The sequence below is a fragment of the Patiria miniata genome, unplaced genomic scaffold (assembly GCF_015706575.1).
Source record: "Patiria miniata isolate m_02_andy unplaced genomic scaffold, ASM1570657v1 HiC_scaffold_20, whole genome shotgun sequence".
Classification (NCBI taxonomy): Eukaryota; Metazoa; Echinodermata; class Asteroidea; order Valvatida; family Asterinidae; genus Patiria; species Patiria miniata.
The window spans coordinates 41,085,346-41,100,431 of record NW_024037059.1 but is presented as its reverse complement, the minus strand read 5'-3'; the positions used below and the strand labels follow the sequence as shown (position 1 = coordinate 41,100,431).

Here is a 15,086-nt window from a genome sequence, read left to right as displayed (position 1 = left end):
AAAGAGTTAATGTTGCAAACATCATTAAATGCTGTAACCTCATCGGCATGCTTGCCACAAATCTTAGGCACTCTTCCTAAACCACACAAGCTGCCTCTTTGAAATTTTTGAAAATTAAACATGCATTATAATAATACACATTACAAAGTCAGGTATTATAATCATACGCCACAACTTGATCATTGGATAACGTTGTCAAAAGAGGTAAAACTAATTACAAATGTTGATTAAATGCTTTTATATATTTCTCAAACCAATCCTGATCGATATAGATTCAATTGATACAAAGGGGGAAATGTTAGTGGCTACCTTCTAAGCTGGCCTACAAAGTGGCAAAACCATTCGTGGACAAAAAGAGGACGAAATGTACTATTCTCCCGTGGGTAGATCTAATATAAATCAGTAAGGGGAAATATCCCCAACATATCAACCTCCTATTGTGAGTATCACTAACGTGAACTAAACAAATTAGCTATTATTGCTCCTGAAAAAGGTGAAAAAGCCAGTACGAAACCCATCCTGGTGGAAAAGATCGAAAAAATTCCCTTCCGGCCCCCAAATAGGCGACCAAGTTTTCTTTGTAGTTTTTGGAGCAAAATTATCTGGAGGCATAAAGATTTTTTTTTTTTTTTTTTACTTTTTAATTGTTTATGTTAACTTCCAAAAGTACAATTATTACTTAAATCCCCTTAAAACAATGAACTTGTTGAAGTAGCCGTTATTAAATGTAAACAGTCAATGTATAGCTATAGCTAGTCATTCAAACTGTTACCTGAAGATAAGTATTCCGTGTTCAATATAAAATACAGTACAAAATAGCCAGGACTATGTACAACCTACAACCCAATACAATGACATCAAAAGCATGAATGCAATTTAGAAAATTCCAAGTTGTAATTTACTTAGCAATATTCATTTCATGTCAAGAAATGTTTCTAACCAGCTTTATCTGTTTCTTGTTTTTGAAGCCCAATTTTCTTTTTTTTGAAAAATCATAACCAGCAGGAGGCTTAAGTACGGTGCATCAACGTTAACATGACAATGGGAAATATTATTACACTTACAGGTAGGCCTACATATGAATAGTACAATTGGGCTGCTAAAGATCTGCGTCAAGCACGTAAACGCGCAACGTGTGGTTAAATGTATGTGTCTACGGATCATATAACTTAGCGTACACTTTATGTTGTATTATCCTCCTCAATGCCATCATGCTTTTAAATCGCGTCAACTTAATTGAAATAGTCCATAGAATTTAATAGGTCATGGTCAAAAAAGTGTGCCGCTTTTTCTGTTGACAGTTTTTTCCTGTTGACAGTTTTCCTGATATTCGCCTTTAGGCAACAGTTTATAATCTGGACGCCAAACTGGCCAAATTGCTGGACGATCAGTACCAACCGAACTTGACAAGATGTCCAACCTTGGAAGACCTCAATGTTGCAAATCTGAAGAGCATTCGATGGTTTGAGTCCCGGTCCCAAACCAATTTGTAGCGTGTGCTATCCCCTGGCATCCTGCAACAGAAAATACTCAAAGCAGCAGCTATCCTTTGCAAACATATCTATCTTTTAAATGTATTCATTTATTTTTTGTTTATGTGTTCGTTAGGTTGTTTGTTTGTTGGGGTGTTTATTTGTTTTGTCAGGGTGTTAGTTATCATTATTATCATTATTATTATATAATCTACAGCATCCCACAAATGGGCGACAGGTTCTTTTTTTTTTTTTTTTTTTTTAAATTTATTTGGCAAGTCACATCTGGATTTTGGCAACATGCCATGTGGGGGTGACAAATTGGAGTCACCCTATTGTTAGAACGACCCTTAGGACAAGGAATGTTTGTGTTGCAAATTATCTAGCTCGAGAAAATCACCAAATTTCGTGAAGAAAAGATAAAAGGTAAACTTGGATTAGGTGATAGTTTAGGTTTGTGCACAAGTCTATGGTAAAGTCTCGCTGTTATAGCATTAGTAGAAATTTTTACTATTTAATTATTAAAGTTTGTAGTATAGTATTTCATTATAATTTTGAATGTCAGTATAAATTCCTATGGCTTCACAAGTTGGCCCAGGTGACAGAAAAGGATGTCAAGCTAAACAGGAGAGAAACTATACCTCGAATGAATAGGTCCCCCTTAATTGTGTGAAAAAGAATCTAGCATTTTGCTGCAATCATACAAGGTTGGGTTAATTACACATTGTCAAGCGGAGCCTACTGCGTTTTTGGACTCTTTGGTCAGGTTCCTTGGGTTAACAATTAACATGCCTTTTCAAAATAGGTTAAGAAAGTGCCCATCCAGTGATCTCAGATCTGCCAACCTGCTCCGAAAGCAGCTGCTCTGACAAACAGCGATCATGTCATGTTTGGCCAAAATCGCAAATTTATGTGGAAGTACTATCTTATCTTAGGAACTGTCAAGATTAATCATGCCAGTGGGGACACTGTCACTCCTCTTCTTCTTCTTGTTTTTTTTTTTTAAATTTGCATTAAAGTGCTTTCTTTACATTTAATTGTGTAGGCCCTACAATTAATATCATCATGATTATGTTTATAACTATGTAATTAGCATTACATGCACTGGCTAAAAACTGCTCAGGTTGCACCGCGGTGTTATTATAGGCCCCGGGCCCCTATTTATTGTATTAGGAACCAATGCCGAAAGATCGGCTCAAATTAGCTGCAGAACAATAACATTTGTCAGACTAGAAATGGTCTGAAAAATTAATTAATTGCCCAGGGCTGTTATAGCTCTAGTATCTTATTGGATTTTTTTTTTTTTTTTTTATATATATTTGTGTGTTTGTTAGTTTATTTATTTATTACTATATTAGGCTATTCATTTACTTCTTATTATGTTTTACGGTTACATTTGCACTCTGGCCACGATTTGAGACAAATACAAATGAAACAAATGAAATAACTGAATAGGCGCAAGAGCCTAGCCCCTGCTAATTCTTTCATGAGTTTTAGTCCTATATGTTAGGAAAACAAAACAAGCCCCCAATGCATGCCTCAACATGTCGTAATATAGGGCCAACAAAGGCCTATTAATTATATTATTAAACATAAATGGCTGGCTGCAAAAACAAAACTATTGATAAAATTCAATAATTATTTTTTTTTTTTTTAAGAAAATGAAGTAGGGACCAGGTATCTCCGTTGAGGGAAGTAATTGCAAAAGTGAATGAACAAGTCAACTGCACACTTGGAATAGCTCACGCTCATAGTCATAGCTTTAAGGAAACCAGGATGTAGGCCTAGGCTTATTAATTATGGCAAACAATTAAGCTACCCAGGTATAAAGTTGACTCAGTAGGCTACCAAAGTTAAGGCCTCGGTGATCAAGTGATGCCTAATCGCCATGATTCGCCTTCAGCTTGCAGTGGATAGGCATTTTATTATCGCGCTTAACGGTCCCCGAATGATCGAATTTGTATCAAATCGGCCTAGGCCTATGCCGACGTCAACACCGATGCCCCGTCTGAGTGATCATGGTGATATTACATTCAATGTGCCGTAAAACTCATCAGACATATTGGACATTTTTTTCAGTTTAAATATCAAAATCATTAATTCAACTATCCAAATTAGGTCAAACCATGAAGGTATGAAAGTAAATTGTAGGATTAAATCAAATGTCGATCGATCTCCGCACTTTCAATAGGGCCCTACCGCTGGCTGCGTATAATTGAGGCCTAGCGTTAAAACTAAAATCATAGAAACGGTGAACAAAAACTTCACACGATATTGCACAGTACAACAAACAAACGGGCCCAAAACAAATGCTGTGTGATTGGAAAATTCTCACCTTGAATTCCATCATGCCTGGCATGTTTGAGCATGATGTCCAAGCCATTGCACGAAGCGGGAAATCTCGAGAGAGGGTCGTGACGAACAAAGATCCAGCGTTCACACTGTACTGCAGGCCGACACGTTGCCGCGGTCAAGCATGCCGAGAACACCAGCCACCAGCACCGGGGCGGATTGAAAGCTGGGCGGGGATGCACCGCCCGGACTCGGCTGGAACGCACCGTCATGACCGTTGATTTAGCACCTGGACTTCGGTGTCCGTAAACTTATGAAGGGCCATGATTCAAATAGGACTACACAAGCTTCAATCATGGACGGCTGACATAATCCAGTGGTGATTCAGCTTTCCAAAAAGTACGAGTAGGCCTAGGCCTATAACGCTGAGAATTCATGTTCTGGAAACCTTGGACGGCTGTGACAAATCACATGAAATGTCGACAAGCGAGCGGATCGCTTGGGCTGACGTTCTGACGAGGCATCTTGTAAAAGCTGTATGGTCGTACTCGTAGGATATACGTAAATGCCGTCTCCAAAACCCCCAAAGATCACTGAAGTCAGCTGCATAACATTTGCAAATCATAAGTTCACTAACCGAAGTTCAAATGTGAACGAAAATCCATGGAATGTAAGCAAACAAACGCTTATTCCAGGAGAAATTTATTTTTGTTGTTGCGGTCTCAAAAAGCTACGCCGAACTGGCCTTTCATCCACGGCGTGCACGTAGTGCGTCTGTGCGTGCGCGTGGACTTATCACATTTGTATCAATATTTATATCTCCCTTGGAAGTTACATCAACTTCTGCCTATGAACAGGACTTTTGGCTTGATGCCAGCAATGGATGGCCAGCTGCAATTTGGGCAATCAAAATGTTTACTAATTCCATACCATAGCAACCATCCGCTGATTAACAGAGAGTTTGAAACTCAGCCAGCCGTGTGTTCGTGGAGAATAATGTATTTTATCTTTCAGTGATAAAATGAATTGTTTTGTGACGTTTTTGGCCATTTTCTCCGTTTTCTACTTTTCGACACAATAAACTTCAAAATTTCATAACTCTGCCCAGGAATGACTGGTTTCAAAAATTAAACCACTTATTAAAAGGAAAAAGAACATATGTTAACAATATGTAAAAATATCATTTTCGACCTTATGCCCAGAAAAGTCTGATTTTGACAGAACAGGTCACATAATGTGCTATCGTACAGTGTGTTTTCACTTCAAAACAACAACAACCCCCTACACATTTTTAGTGTTCGGGTCTTTTATTAGTAACTGAATGAGTCAGCTACATTTGGTCTGTCCATGAAAGTTAGGCAACGTTAAACCCTTACTGAGTTAGACTCGTTAGCGCTTAATGATCTTACAGAGTACTGACTCTGTAAGATCATTAAGTGCTAACGAGGTATAGAAGTGATTATATCTATCAACTATATTTGGACTATTTTTGAGCTATATTTGAGATCAACAAAACCCAAATAGATACTTGTTGCAGTGTTTAGGGCTTCAAAATGCTGTATTTAACCTTGAATGTTGCTAAATCTGGAAAAGTCAAATCTAAAAAAAAAGAGATTTTTTTATTGATTTATGCGTGGGAGTTGCTGAAAAAAATACCAGTGTTTTCTCTATGTTGACTGCATTGTGTGGGCCTCTCTACTTTTTATTTTCGCAAGGAAGCTTTGAAAGAACATGTACATATACAACCTCTTGTAGGTGGTTTCTCAGCCGCTGGCAGTTAGACCATAGAGTAGGGGCAGGCACAGTTCTAGAGCCAATATTTGGGGGGGGGGGGGGGGGGGGGTTAGCAGGGTGGATCCAGATTTTTTTTTTTAGGTAGGCGTGCTGAAATGTAGACCTGTTATTTTCTTCAGACACTTAGACCTCCGAAAATCAAGGGGTGGGGGGGGGGGGCCTCATGCCATATTTTCAATGGGAAACGCTGATAAAATCCTACAATCAGGCACACTATATTAACCAAAAGTGTACTCCAGGATATTGACTTTCCCAAATTTCTAGTTAGAGGCGTGATATGGCACATGCGCGTCGAGCGTGCGGGTGACTCAGTGTACGACTGCAGGCTTTCAGTGGTCAAATTTCTGTCAGCTGTCGGCGATTAGGCTAGATTTGTGGGAATATTTTTTGAGTCGGTGTATTTTAAAGAGTAACAAGTGCGATATTTAAGTTACATGGTTAAATGTTGTATCATGGGCGTCGCGAGGGAGGGGGACAAGGGGGGGGGGCGCTTGCCCCCCCTTCGAAAACGGGGGAAAAAGGGGGGAAGGAAAAAGAGGTGCGAAGCCATATTGCTATTTATTTGATGGGGGGGGGGTAAGGCAAATGTTCCCCTGCTCACGCTCAGAAAAATGATAAATTGAGAATATAATGAAAAAATTAAGGAATTTTGGGGAAAAATTTGCTTGCCCCCCCCCCCCTGGAAAAAAATCCTGGCGACGCCCATGGTGTTTATCTCACATAATAATTTGGAGGCTTCTTAAATGCTACTATCATGTTGGAACATTATATATGTGTCTTTTTAAGTAACTTTACATTGCTTTTGTGTACTTGTTTGTTTCTGTTTTGTTTAGATGATACTTCTCTGAAAAATATAAATCTAGATTTGTTTGTGGATGTTTCTGTTTAACGTGGCATTTAGAGCTATTTTCATGCAGAGTATTCACGGTTTAACATGGACATTTAACAAAATTTTACCATCTGTGTCTGAAACTCTCTGAACAAACAAAATCATTTACTGAGAGATTATGGGTGCACAAAAAAAGCAAAATAAAATCATACTGAAAGTGCTTTGCCATTAAAAAAAATAGTTTGGTGTATTTCCCAACTTTAGTTATTTCTTGGTGGTGTACATCAGCAATCAGCATTTTTATCACTTTTGCTAGCTAGCAGTTTGTATTTGTTTAAACGTATATTTATTGTAATGATTTAAATAATCATTGACCATGATTGAGCTTACTCTTCCAAGTTCTGACATTTTGTCTTTCTTCTTTTCACACATTTTATTATGGAATATTCTATTGAAAGTTTTCCGTGCGACCATACCTTAATTATAACCTTAATTAAGGCTAACCCCTTGCATTTGTTTTGGCCCCGAAATGAAATTGTTTCAAACTTGCAGGAAACATAAAACGAAATTGGGCAAAATCAGATTTTTATGAAAAATCTAAAATTGTAAGGGGTTAAACCTTGCATTTTTAGCTAAAATTGTGCAAAATCAGATGTTTCTGGAAAATTACAGATTGTAAGGGGTTAACCTTGGTTTTTCACATAATTGGGCGAAATCAGATTTTTATGAAAAATCTGAAATTGTAAGGGCGTTAACCTTGCTTTTTTTAAAGCAAAATTGGGTAAATTGGATGTTTATGAAAAATTTCAGACTGTAAGGGGTTAACCTTGCTTTTTAAGCAAAATTGGGCAAAATCAGATTTTTATGAAAAATTTCCGACTGTAAGGGGTTAACCTTGCTTTTTTAGCAAAATTGGGTAAAATCAGATTTTTATGAAAAATTTCAGATTGTAATGGGTTAACCTTGCATTTTTTGCAAAAATTGGGCACAATTTGACTTTTATGAAAAATTTAAAATTGTAAGGGGTTTACCTTGCATTTAAAGCAAAATTGGGCAAAATCAGATGATTATGAAAAAAATTCAGATTGTTAGGGGTTACCCTTGCTATTTGAGCAAAATTGGGAAAAATCAGAAATTATGAAAAAATCCAAAATTGTAAGGGGTTACCCTTGCATTTATAGCAAAATTGGGCAAAATCAGATTTTTATGAAAAATTTCAGATTGTAAGGGGTAAACCTTGCATTTTTACCTAAAATCGGGCAAAATCAGCCATTTCTGGAAAATTTCAGATTGTAAGGGGTTAACCTTGCTTTTTGAGCAAAATTGGGCAAAATCAGATTTTTATGAAAAATCTAAAATTGTAAGGGGTTAACCTTGCTTTTTTAGCAAAATTGGGCAAAATCAGATTTTTATGAAAAATTTCAGATTGTAAGGGGTTAACCTTGCTTTTTTAGCAAAAATGGACAAAATCAGATTTTTATGAAAAATCTAAAATTATAAGGGGTTAACCTTGCTTTTTTAACAAAATAAGGCGAAATCGGATGTTTATGAACAATTTCAGATTGTAAGGGGTTAACCTTGCTTTTTTAGCAAAAATGGACAAAATCAGATTTTTATTAAAAATCTAAAATTGTAAGGGGTTAACCTTGCATTTTTAGCTAAAACTGGGCAAAATCAGACGTTTCTGGAAAATTTCAGATTGTAAGGGGTTAACCTTGCTTTTTGAGCAAAATTGGGCAAAATCAGATTTTTATGAAAAATCTAAAATTGTAAGGGGTTAACCTTGCTTTTTTAGCAAAATTGGGCGAAATCAGATTTTTATGAAAAAATTCAGATTGTAAGGGGTTAACCTTGCTTTTTTAGCAAAATTGGGCAAAATCAGATTTTTATGAAAAATTTCAGATTGTAAGGGGTTAACCTTGCTTTTTTAGCAAAAATGGACAAAATCAGATTTTTATGAAAAATCTAAAATTATAAGGGGTTAACCTTGAATTTTTAGCATAATTGGGCAAAATCAGATTTTTATGAAAAATCTAAAATTGTAAGGGGTTAACCTTGCTTTTTTAACAAAATAAGGCAAAATCGGATGTTTATGAAAAATTTCAGATTGTAAGGGGTTAACCTTGCTTTTTGAGCAAAAATGGACAAATCAGATTTTTATGAAAAATCTAAAATTATAAGGGGTTAACCTTGCTTTTTGAGCAAAATTGGGCAAAATCAGATTTTTATGAAAAATCTAAAATTGTAAGGGGTTAACCTTGCATTTTTAACAAAATAAGGCAAAATCGGATGTTTATTAAAAATCTAAAATTGTAAGGGGTTAACCTTGCATTTTTAGCTAAAACTGGGCAAAATCAGACGTTTCTGGAAAATTTCAGATTGTAAGGGGTTAACCTTGCTTTTTGAGCAAAATTGGGCAAAATCAGATTTTTATGAAAAATTTCAGATTGTAAGGGGTTAACCTTGCTTTTTTAGCAAAATTGGGCAAAATCAGATTTTTATGAAAAATTTCAGAGTGTAAGGGGTTAACCTTGCTTTTTTAGCAAAATTGGGCAAAATAAGATTTTTATGAAAAATTTCAGATTGTAAGGGGTTAACCTTGCATTTTTTGCAAAAATTGGGCAAAATTAGATGATTATGAAAAATCTAAAATTGTAAGGGGTTAACCTTGCATTTTAAGCAAAATTGGGCAAAATTGTATGTTTATTAAAAATCTAAAATTGTAAGGGGTAAACCTTGCATTTTTAGCTAAAACTGGGCAAAATCAGACGTTTCTGGAAAATTTCAGATTGTAAGGGGTTAACCTTGCTTTTTTAGCAAAAATGGACAAAATCAGATTTTTATGAAAAATCTAAAATTATAAGGGGTTAACCTTGCTTTTTTAACAAAATAAGGCGAAATCGGATGTTTATGAACAATTTCAGATTGTAAGGGGTTAACCTTGCTTTTTTAGCAAAAATGGACAAAATCAGATTTTTATTAAAAATCTAAAATTGTAAGGGGTTAACCTTGCATTTTTGAGCAAAATTGGATGTTTATTAAAAATCTGAAATTGTAAGGGGTTAACCTTGCATTTTTAGCTAAAACTGGGCAAAATCAGACGTTTCTGGAAAATTTCAGATTGTAAGGGGTTAACCTTGCTTTTTGAGCAAAATTGGGTAAAATCTGATTTTTATGAAAAATCTTAAATTATAAGGGGTTAACCTTGCTTTTTTAGCAAAATTGGGCAAAATAAGATTTTTATGAAAAATTTCAGATTGTAAGGGGTTAACCTTGCATTTTTTGCAAAAATTGGGCAAAATTAGATGATTATGAAAAATCTAAAATTGTAAGGGGTTAACCTTGCATTTTAAGCAAAATTGGGCAAAATTGTATGTTTATTAAAAATCTAAAATTGTAAGGGGTAAACCTTGCATTTTTAGCTAAAACTGGGCAAAATCAGACGTTTCTGGAAAATTTCAGATTGTAAGGGGTTAACCTTGCTTTTTGAGCAAAATTGGGCAAAATCTGATTTTTATGAAAAATCTAAAATTGTAAGGGGTTAACCTTGCATTTTTTGCAAAAATTGGGCAAAATTAGATGATTATGAAAAATCTAAAATTGTAAGGGGTTAACCTTGCATTTTAAGCAAAATTGGGCAAAATTGTATGTTTATTAAAAATCTAAAATTGTAAGGGGTTAACCTTGCATTTTTTGCAAAAATTGGGCAAAATTAGATGATTATGAAAAATCTAAAATTGTAAGGGGTTAACCTTGCATTTTAAGCAAAATTGGGCAAAATTGTATGTTTATTGAAAATCTAAAATTGTAAGGGGTAAACCTTGCATTTTTAGCTAAAACTGGGCAAAATCAGACGTTTCTGGAAAATTTCAGATTGTAAGGGGTTAACCTTGCTTTTTTAGCAAAAATGGACAAAATCAGATTTTTATGAAAAATCTAAAATTATAAGGGGTTAACCTTGCTTTTTTAACAAAATAAGGCGAAATCGGATGTTTATGAACAATTTCAGATTGTAAGGGGTTAACCTTGCTTTTTTAGCAAAAATGGACAAAATCAGATTTTTATTAAAAATCTAAAATTGTAAGGGGTTAACCTTGCATTTTTGAGCAAAATTGGGCAAAATTGGATGTTTATTAAAAATCTGAAATTGTAAGGGGTTAACCTTGCATTTTTAGCTAAAACTGGGCAAAATCAGACGTTTCTGGAAAATTTCAGATTGTAAGGGGTTAACCTTGGTTTTTGAGCAAAATTGGGTAAAATCTGATTTTTATGAAAAATCTTAAATTATAAGGGGTTAACCTTGCTTTTTTAGCAAAATTGGGCAAAATAAGATTTTTATGAAAAATTTCAGATTGTAAGGGGTTAACCTTGCATTTTTTGCAAAAATTGGGCAAAATTAGATGATTATGAAAAATCTAAAATTGTAAGGGGTTAACCTTGCATTTTAAGCAAAATTGGGCAAAATTGTATGTTTATTAAAAATCTAAAATTGTAAGGGGTAAACCTTGCATTTTTAGCTAAAACTGGGCAAAATCAGACGTTTCTGGAAAATTTCAGATTGTAAGGGGTTAACCTTGCTTTTTGAGCAAAATTGGGCAAAATCTGATTTTTATGAAAAATCTAAAATTGTAAGGGGTTAACCTTGCATTTTAAGCAAAATTGGGCAAAATTGGATGTTTATTAAAAATCTGAAATTGTAAGGGGTTAACCTTGCATTTTTAGCTAAAACTGGGCAAAATCAGACGTTTCTGGAAAATTTCAGATTGTAAGGGGTTAACCTTGCTTTTTGAGCAAAATTGGGTAAAATCTGATTTTTATGAAAAATCTTAAATTATAAGGGGTTAACCTTGCTTTTTTAGCAAAATTGGGCAAAATCAGATTTTTATGAAAAATTTCAAATTGTAAGGGGTTAACCTTGCTTTTTTAGCAAAATTGGGCAAAATCAGATTTTTATGAAAAATTTCAGATTGTAAAGGGTTAACCTCGCTTTTTTAGCAAAATTGGGCAAAATCAGATTTTTATGAAAAATTTCAGATTGTAAGGGGTTAACCTTTGTTTTTTTAGCAAAAATGGACAAAAGCAGATTTTTATGAAAAATATAAAATTATCAGGGGTTAACCTTGAATTTTGAGCAAAATTGGGCAAAATCAGACGTTTCTGGAAAATTTCAGATTGTAAGGGGTTAACCTTGCTTTTTGAGCAAAATTGGGCAAAATCTGATTTTTATGAAAAATCTAAAATTGTAAGGGGTTAACCTTGCATTTTAAGCAAAAATGGCAAAATTGGATATTTATTAAAAATCTAAAATTGTAAGGGGTTAACCTTGCATTTTTAGCTAAAACTGGGCAAAATCAGACGTTTCTGGAAAATTTCAGATTGTAAGGGCTTTTTTAGCAAAATTGGGCAAAATCAGATTTTTATGAAAAATTTCAGATTGTAAGGGGTTAACCTTGCTTTTTGAGCAAAATTGGGCAAAATCTTATTTTTATGAAAAATCTTAAATTATAAGGGGTTAACCTTGCTTTTTTAGCAAAATTGGGCAAAATCAGATTTTTATGAAAAATTTCAAATTGTAAGGGGTTAACCTTGCTTTTTTAGCAAAATTGGGCAAAATCAGATTTTTATGAAAAATTTCAGATTGTAAAGGGTTAACCTTGCTTTTTCAGCAAAATTGGGCAAAATCAGATTTTTATGAAAAATTTCAGATGGTAAGGGGTTGCATTTTTTGCAAAAATTGGGCAAAATTAGACTTTTATGAAAAATTTTAAATTGTAAGGGGTTTACCTTGCATTTTGAGCAAAATTGGGCAAAATTGGATGTTTATTAAAAATCTAAAATTGTAAGGGGTTAACCTTGCATTTTTACCTAAAACTGGGCAAAATCAGACGTTTCTGGAAAATTTCAGATTGTAAGGGGTTAACCTTGCTTTTTGAGCAAAATGGGGCAAAATCAGATTTTTATGAAAAATCTAAAATTGTAAGGGGTTAACCTTGCTTTTTTAGCAAAATTGGGCAAAATTGGATGTTTATGAAAAAAGTCAGATTGTAAGGGGTTAACCTTGCTTTTTGAGCAAAATTGGGCAAAATCTGATTTTTATGAAAAATCTTAAATTATAAGGGGTTAACCTTGCTTTTTTAGCAAAATTGGGCAAAATCAGATTTTTATGAAAAATTTCAGATTGTAAGGGGTTAACCTTTGTTTTTTTAGCAAAATTGGGCACAATCAGATTTTTATGAAAAAATTCAAATTGTAAGGGGTTAGCCTTGCTATTTTAGCAAAATTGGGCAAAATCAGATTTTTATGAAAAAAATCAAATTGTAAGGGGTAAGCCTTGCTATTTTAGCAAAATTGGGCAAAATCAGATATTTCTGAATAAAAATTCGGATTGAAAGGGGTTAACCTTGAACATTCAATTATTGACGTAAAAGTTCTCTCGCTTTCAGTTTCCTTAAAGTATGAACCTGCCTGTAGCCTTGTACACGATTTGGTTTGAGTTTAGAAATATCTATTCAAATATCTACCCTTTTCTATTATTACCAGAGCCAATGTGGCAGCACTCAGGAACCATCAAGACAGCCTTCAATGGATGCATTCAAGACTTCCGTATCAACCTGGGTAGACCTTACATCTTCCTGTCTGCCTCAGAGTCAATTGACGTCATCCCAGATCAGTGTCCCCTCACCTAGTTTCCCAAGACACCAGTCCTAAGATGTCAACTCAGTTTTTGTAGGTAACGCTGCCAGAGTTCTTAAGGTGCTTTCACGGTGCTTTCAACAATCAATACCAAGTCAATCATCCCGACGCAAATTCCATTTCATGAATAATTGAATAGTTTGGTTGCGGTAACTGCTGCTATATCAGATTCGAACCAGCCAGCCGACCCAAGCAAAGTCGAGTGGTAAGACATCTGCACTAGTAAGCAGGAGGTCGTGGGTTCGAGTCCCACCGAAGTAGTTTGTGAATTTGTTCTCACAATCACTCAGGACTACACTGAGTATACAGTGTTATAGAATACGTCGGTGAATGGCAAAAACCAAGATTGAAGTTTGTGAATTGGAGGGGTACAGTACATACATCTATGTAACGGGACATCCGAAAGGTTTTTTTTGGCGGGAGGGGGGGGGGAGGGGATTTACCCCTGTTTCTGCCGCCCTTGATCGACACATTTTATAAAGCAAATGTATACATGGTCCTGTGTAAAATGGTGTAAAAAGTATTTACATGAGTTTGCAAACAAAATGCTAAAATTTAAAATGGGTATTCTTACTTGAATTTTGTGTCATTTCGGAGGTTTCTGCATTCAGAAGTGATTTTACAGATTTACCCTGTGCACATGTGGCATCTGGCAGCCAAATTTAAAATGGTGCTAAGTCTGAAATATGATTGGTCAGCTGCTTATTGATTAAATATTTGTTTGTACAAAGAAAACAAAGATTTGTTACGTCCAGTTTTTAGATTATTTATATAAAGTGATAGTGTACCAGAGTGTATCCTGAAGATGTCAAAGAGCGATTTTACCAATCATCAAACAGATAACATTTTTTATGTGCTTGTGTAGTCCTGATTGTGAAGATGTTTACAGGATTTTTAAAATCTTACACAAGATTGAAAATTATATTTAAATTATGATCTATAAATTACATGATATACTCGTTGAAAAACTTCAATTACTTCGAGTACATGTACACCCTCTTCTGTATTCTCGGCTGTTCATTTTTTTTAGATGCAGAAAACGATCAATGGTCCAATATTTTTGGTTTTAAAATTTTAACCAAAATTGACGTGACTGTTTCATCAGTGCTTTAAGCCAAATGCTGCAATTTGTATTTGAAAAATGCACACGACTTTCGGAACCCTTTCATAATTTTGTTTACGACAAATTGTAATCAGTGTGATTTTATAAGAAATTGTTTGTGATTATATGGTATAAAAGATACTGTCTGTAGTTTTAAACTAATTATCACCAAATCATGTATGTGACATTATGTGTGTTCATAAAAAGAATATAAATTTTGTAGAATTATTTAAAACAGCAATGACTAATTAGATTTGTAGACTTTGCAGTAGATGTTTTGAAACAAAATGTAAAAATTATTATTTATTGTTTTTATACCGTTTAGATTGAGTTGTGATATTTTATTATTGGCCTACCAGAATTATGTCAGACATGATAGTACCTTCTATTATTCATGTTTTGATTAACGTCTTCGTAAATACAATGAAGAATATGGATACCACAAAATGTCTTAATTTCAAATTTTTGTTTCTATTTGTCCACATTTCTAGAACATGACATAACAACGATTTTTTTCTTTAACGAATACATGTACTCTATCAAAAATATACTTCTAAAGTTTTACGGAAAACTCAAATTACGCACAGAAACCTTCTTTGCGCAAAAATGATTGAATTTAGCCAACCGTAACCATAATTAATTTATGTTACACAGCTACAGTAATCAAAGCCAAAGTCTAGCCCCTTTCTTATCATTATTGCTTTAAATGCTCTGACACCTTATTTGAAGAAGAAGAAAATACAAAAGGGCATTTGAAAAATTCATATTCTTTTCAGTTTGAGTTACCGTAAATATCAAATTAAATCCCAAATATTGGCATTTTTAATACGGCATCGAAAAGAAGCCCTGTACATATAAATGCAAAATAAAATACTTAAAGGCACTTATAATCCTCTTGAGCCAA

The 15,086-nt window shown here is 34.3% G+C and overlaps 1 protein-coding gene across 1 annotated transcript in view; it reads left to right on the top strand.

Moving 5' to 3' along the window:
- The window catches only part of LOC119728129 (laminin subunit alpha-2-like), an 83,050-nt gene extending 69,814 nt beyond the window's left edge, over nucleotides 1-13,236 (top strand). Inside the window, exon 62 of the mRNA XM_038200204.1 lies at nucleotides 12,928-13,236. Within this exon, the coding sequence (XP_038056132.1) occupies nucleotides 12,928-13,073 (146 nt within the window). The 3' untranslated portion in view covers nucleotides 13,074-13,236. The remainder of the gene's footprint in view (nucleotides 1-12,927) is intronic.
- The last annotated feature ends 1,850 nt before the right edge of the window (nucleotides 13,237-15,086 follow it).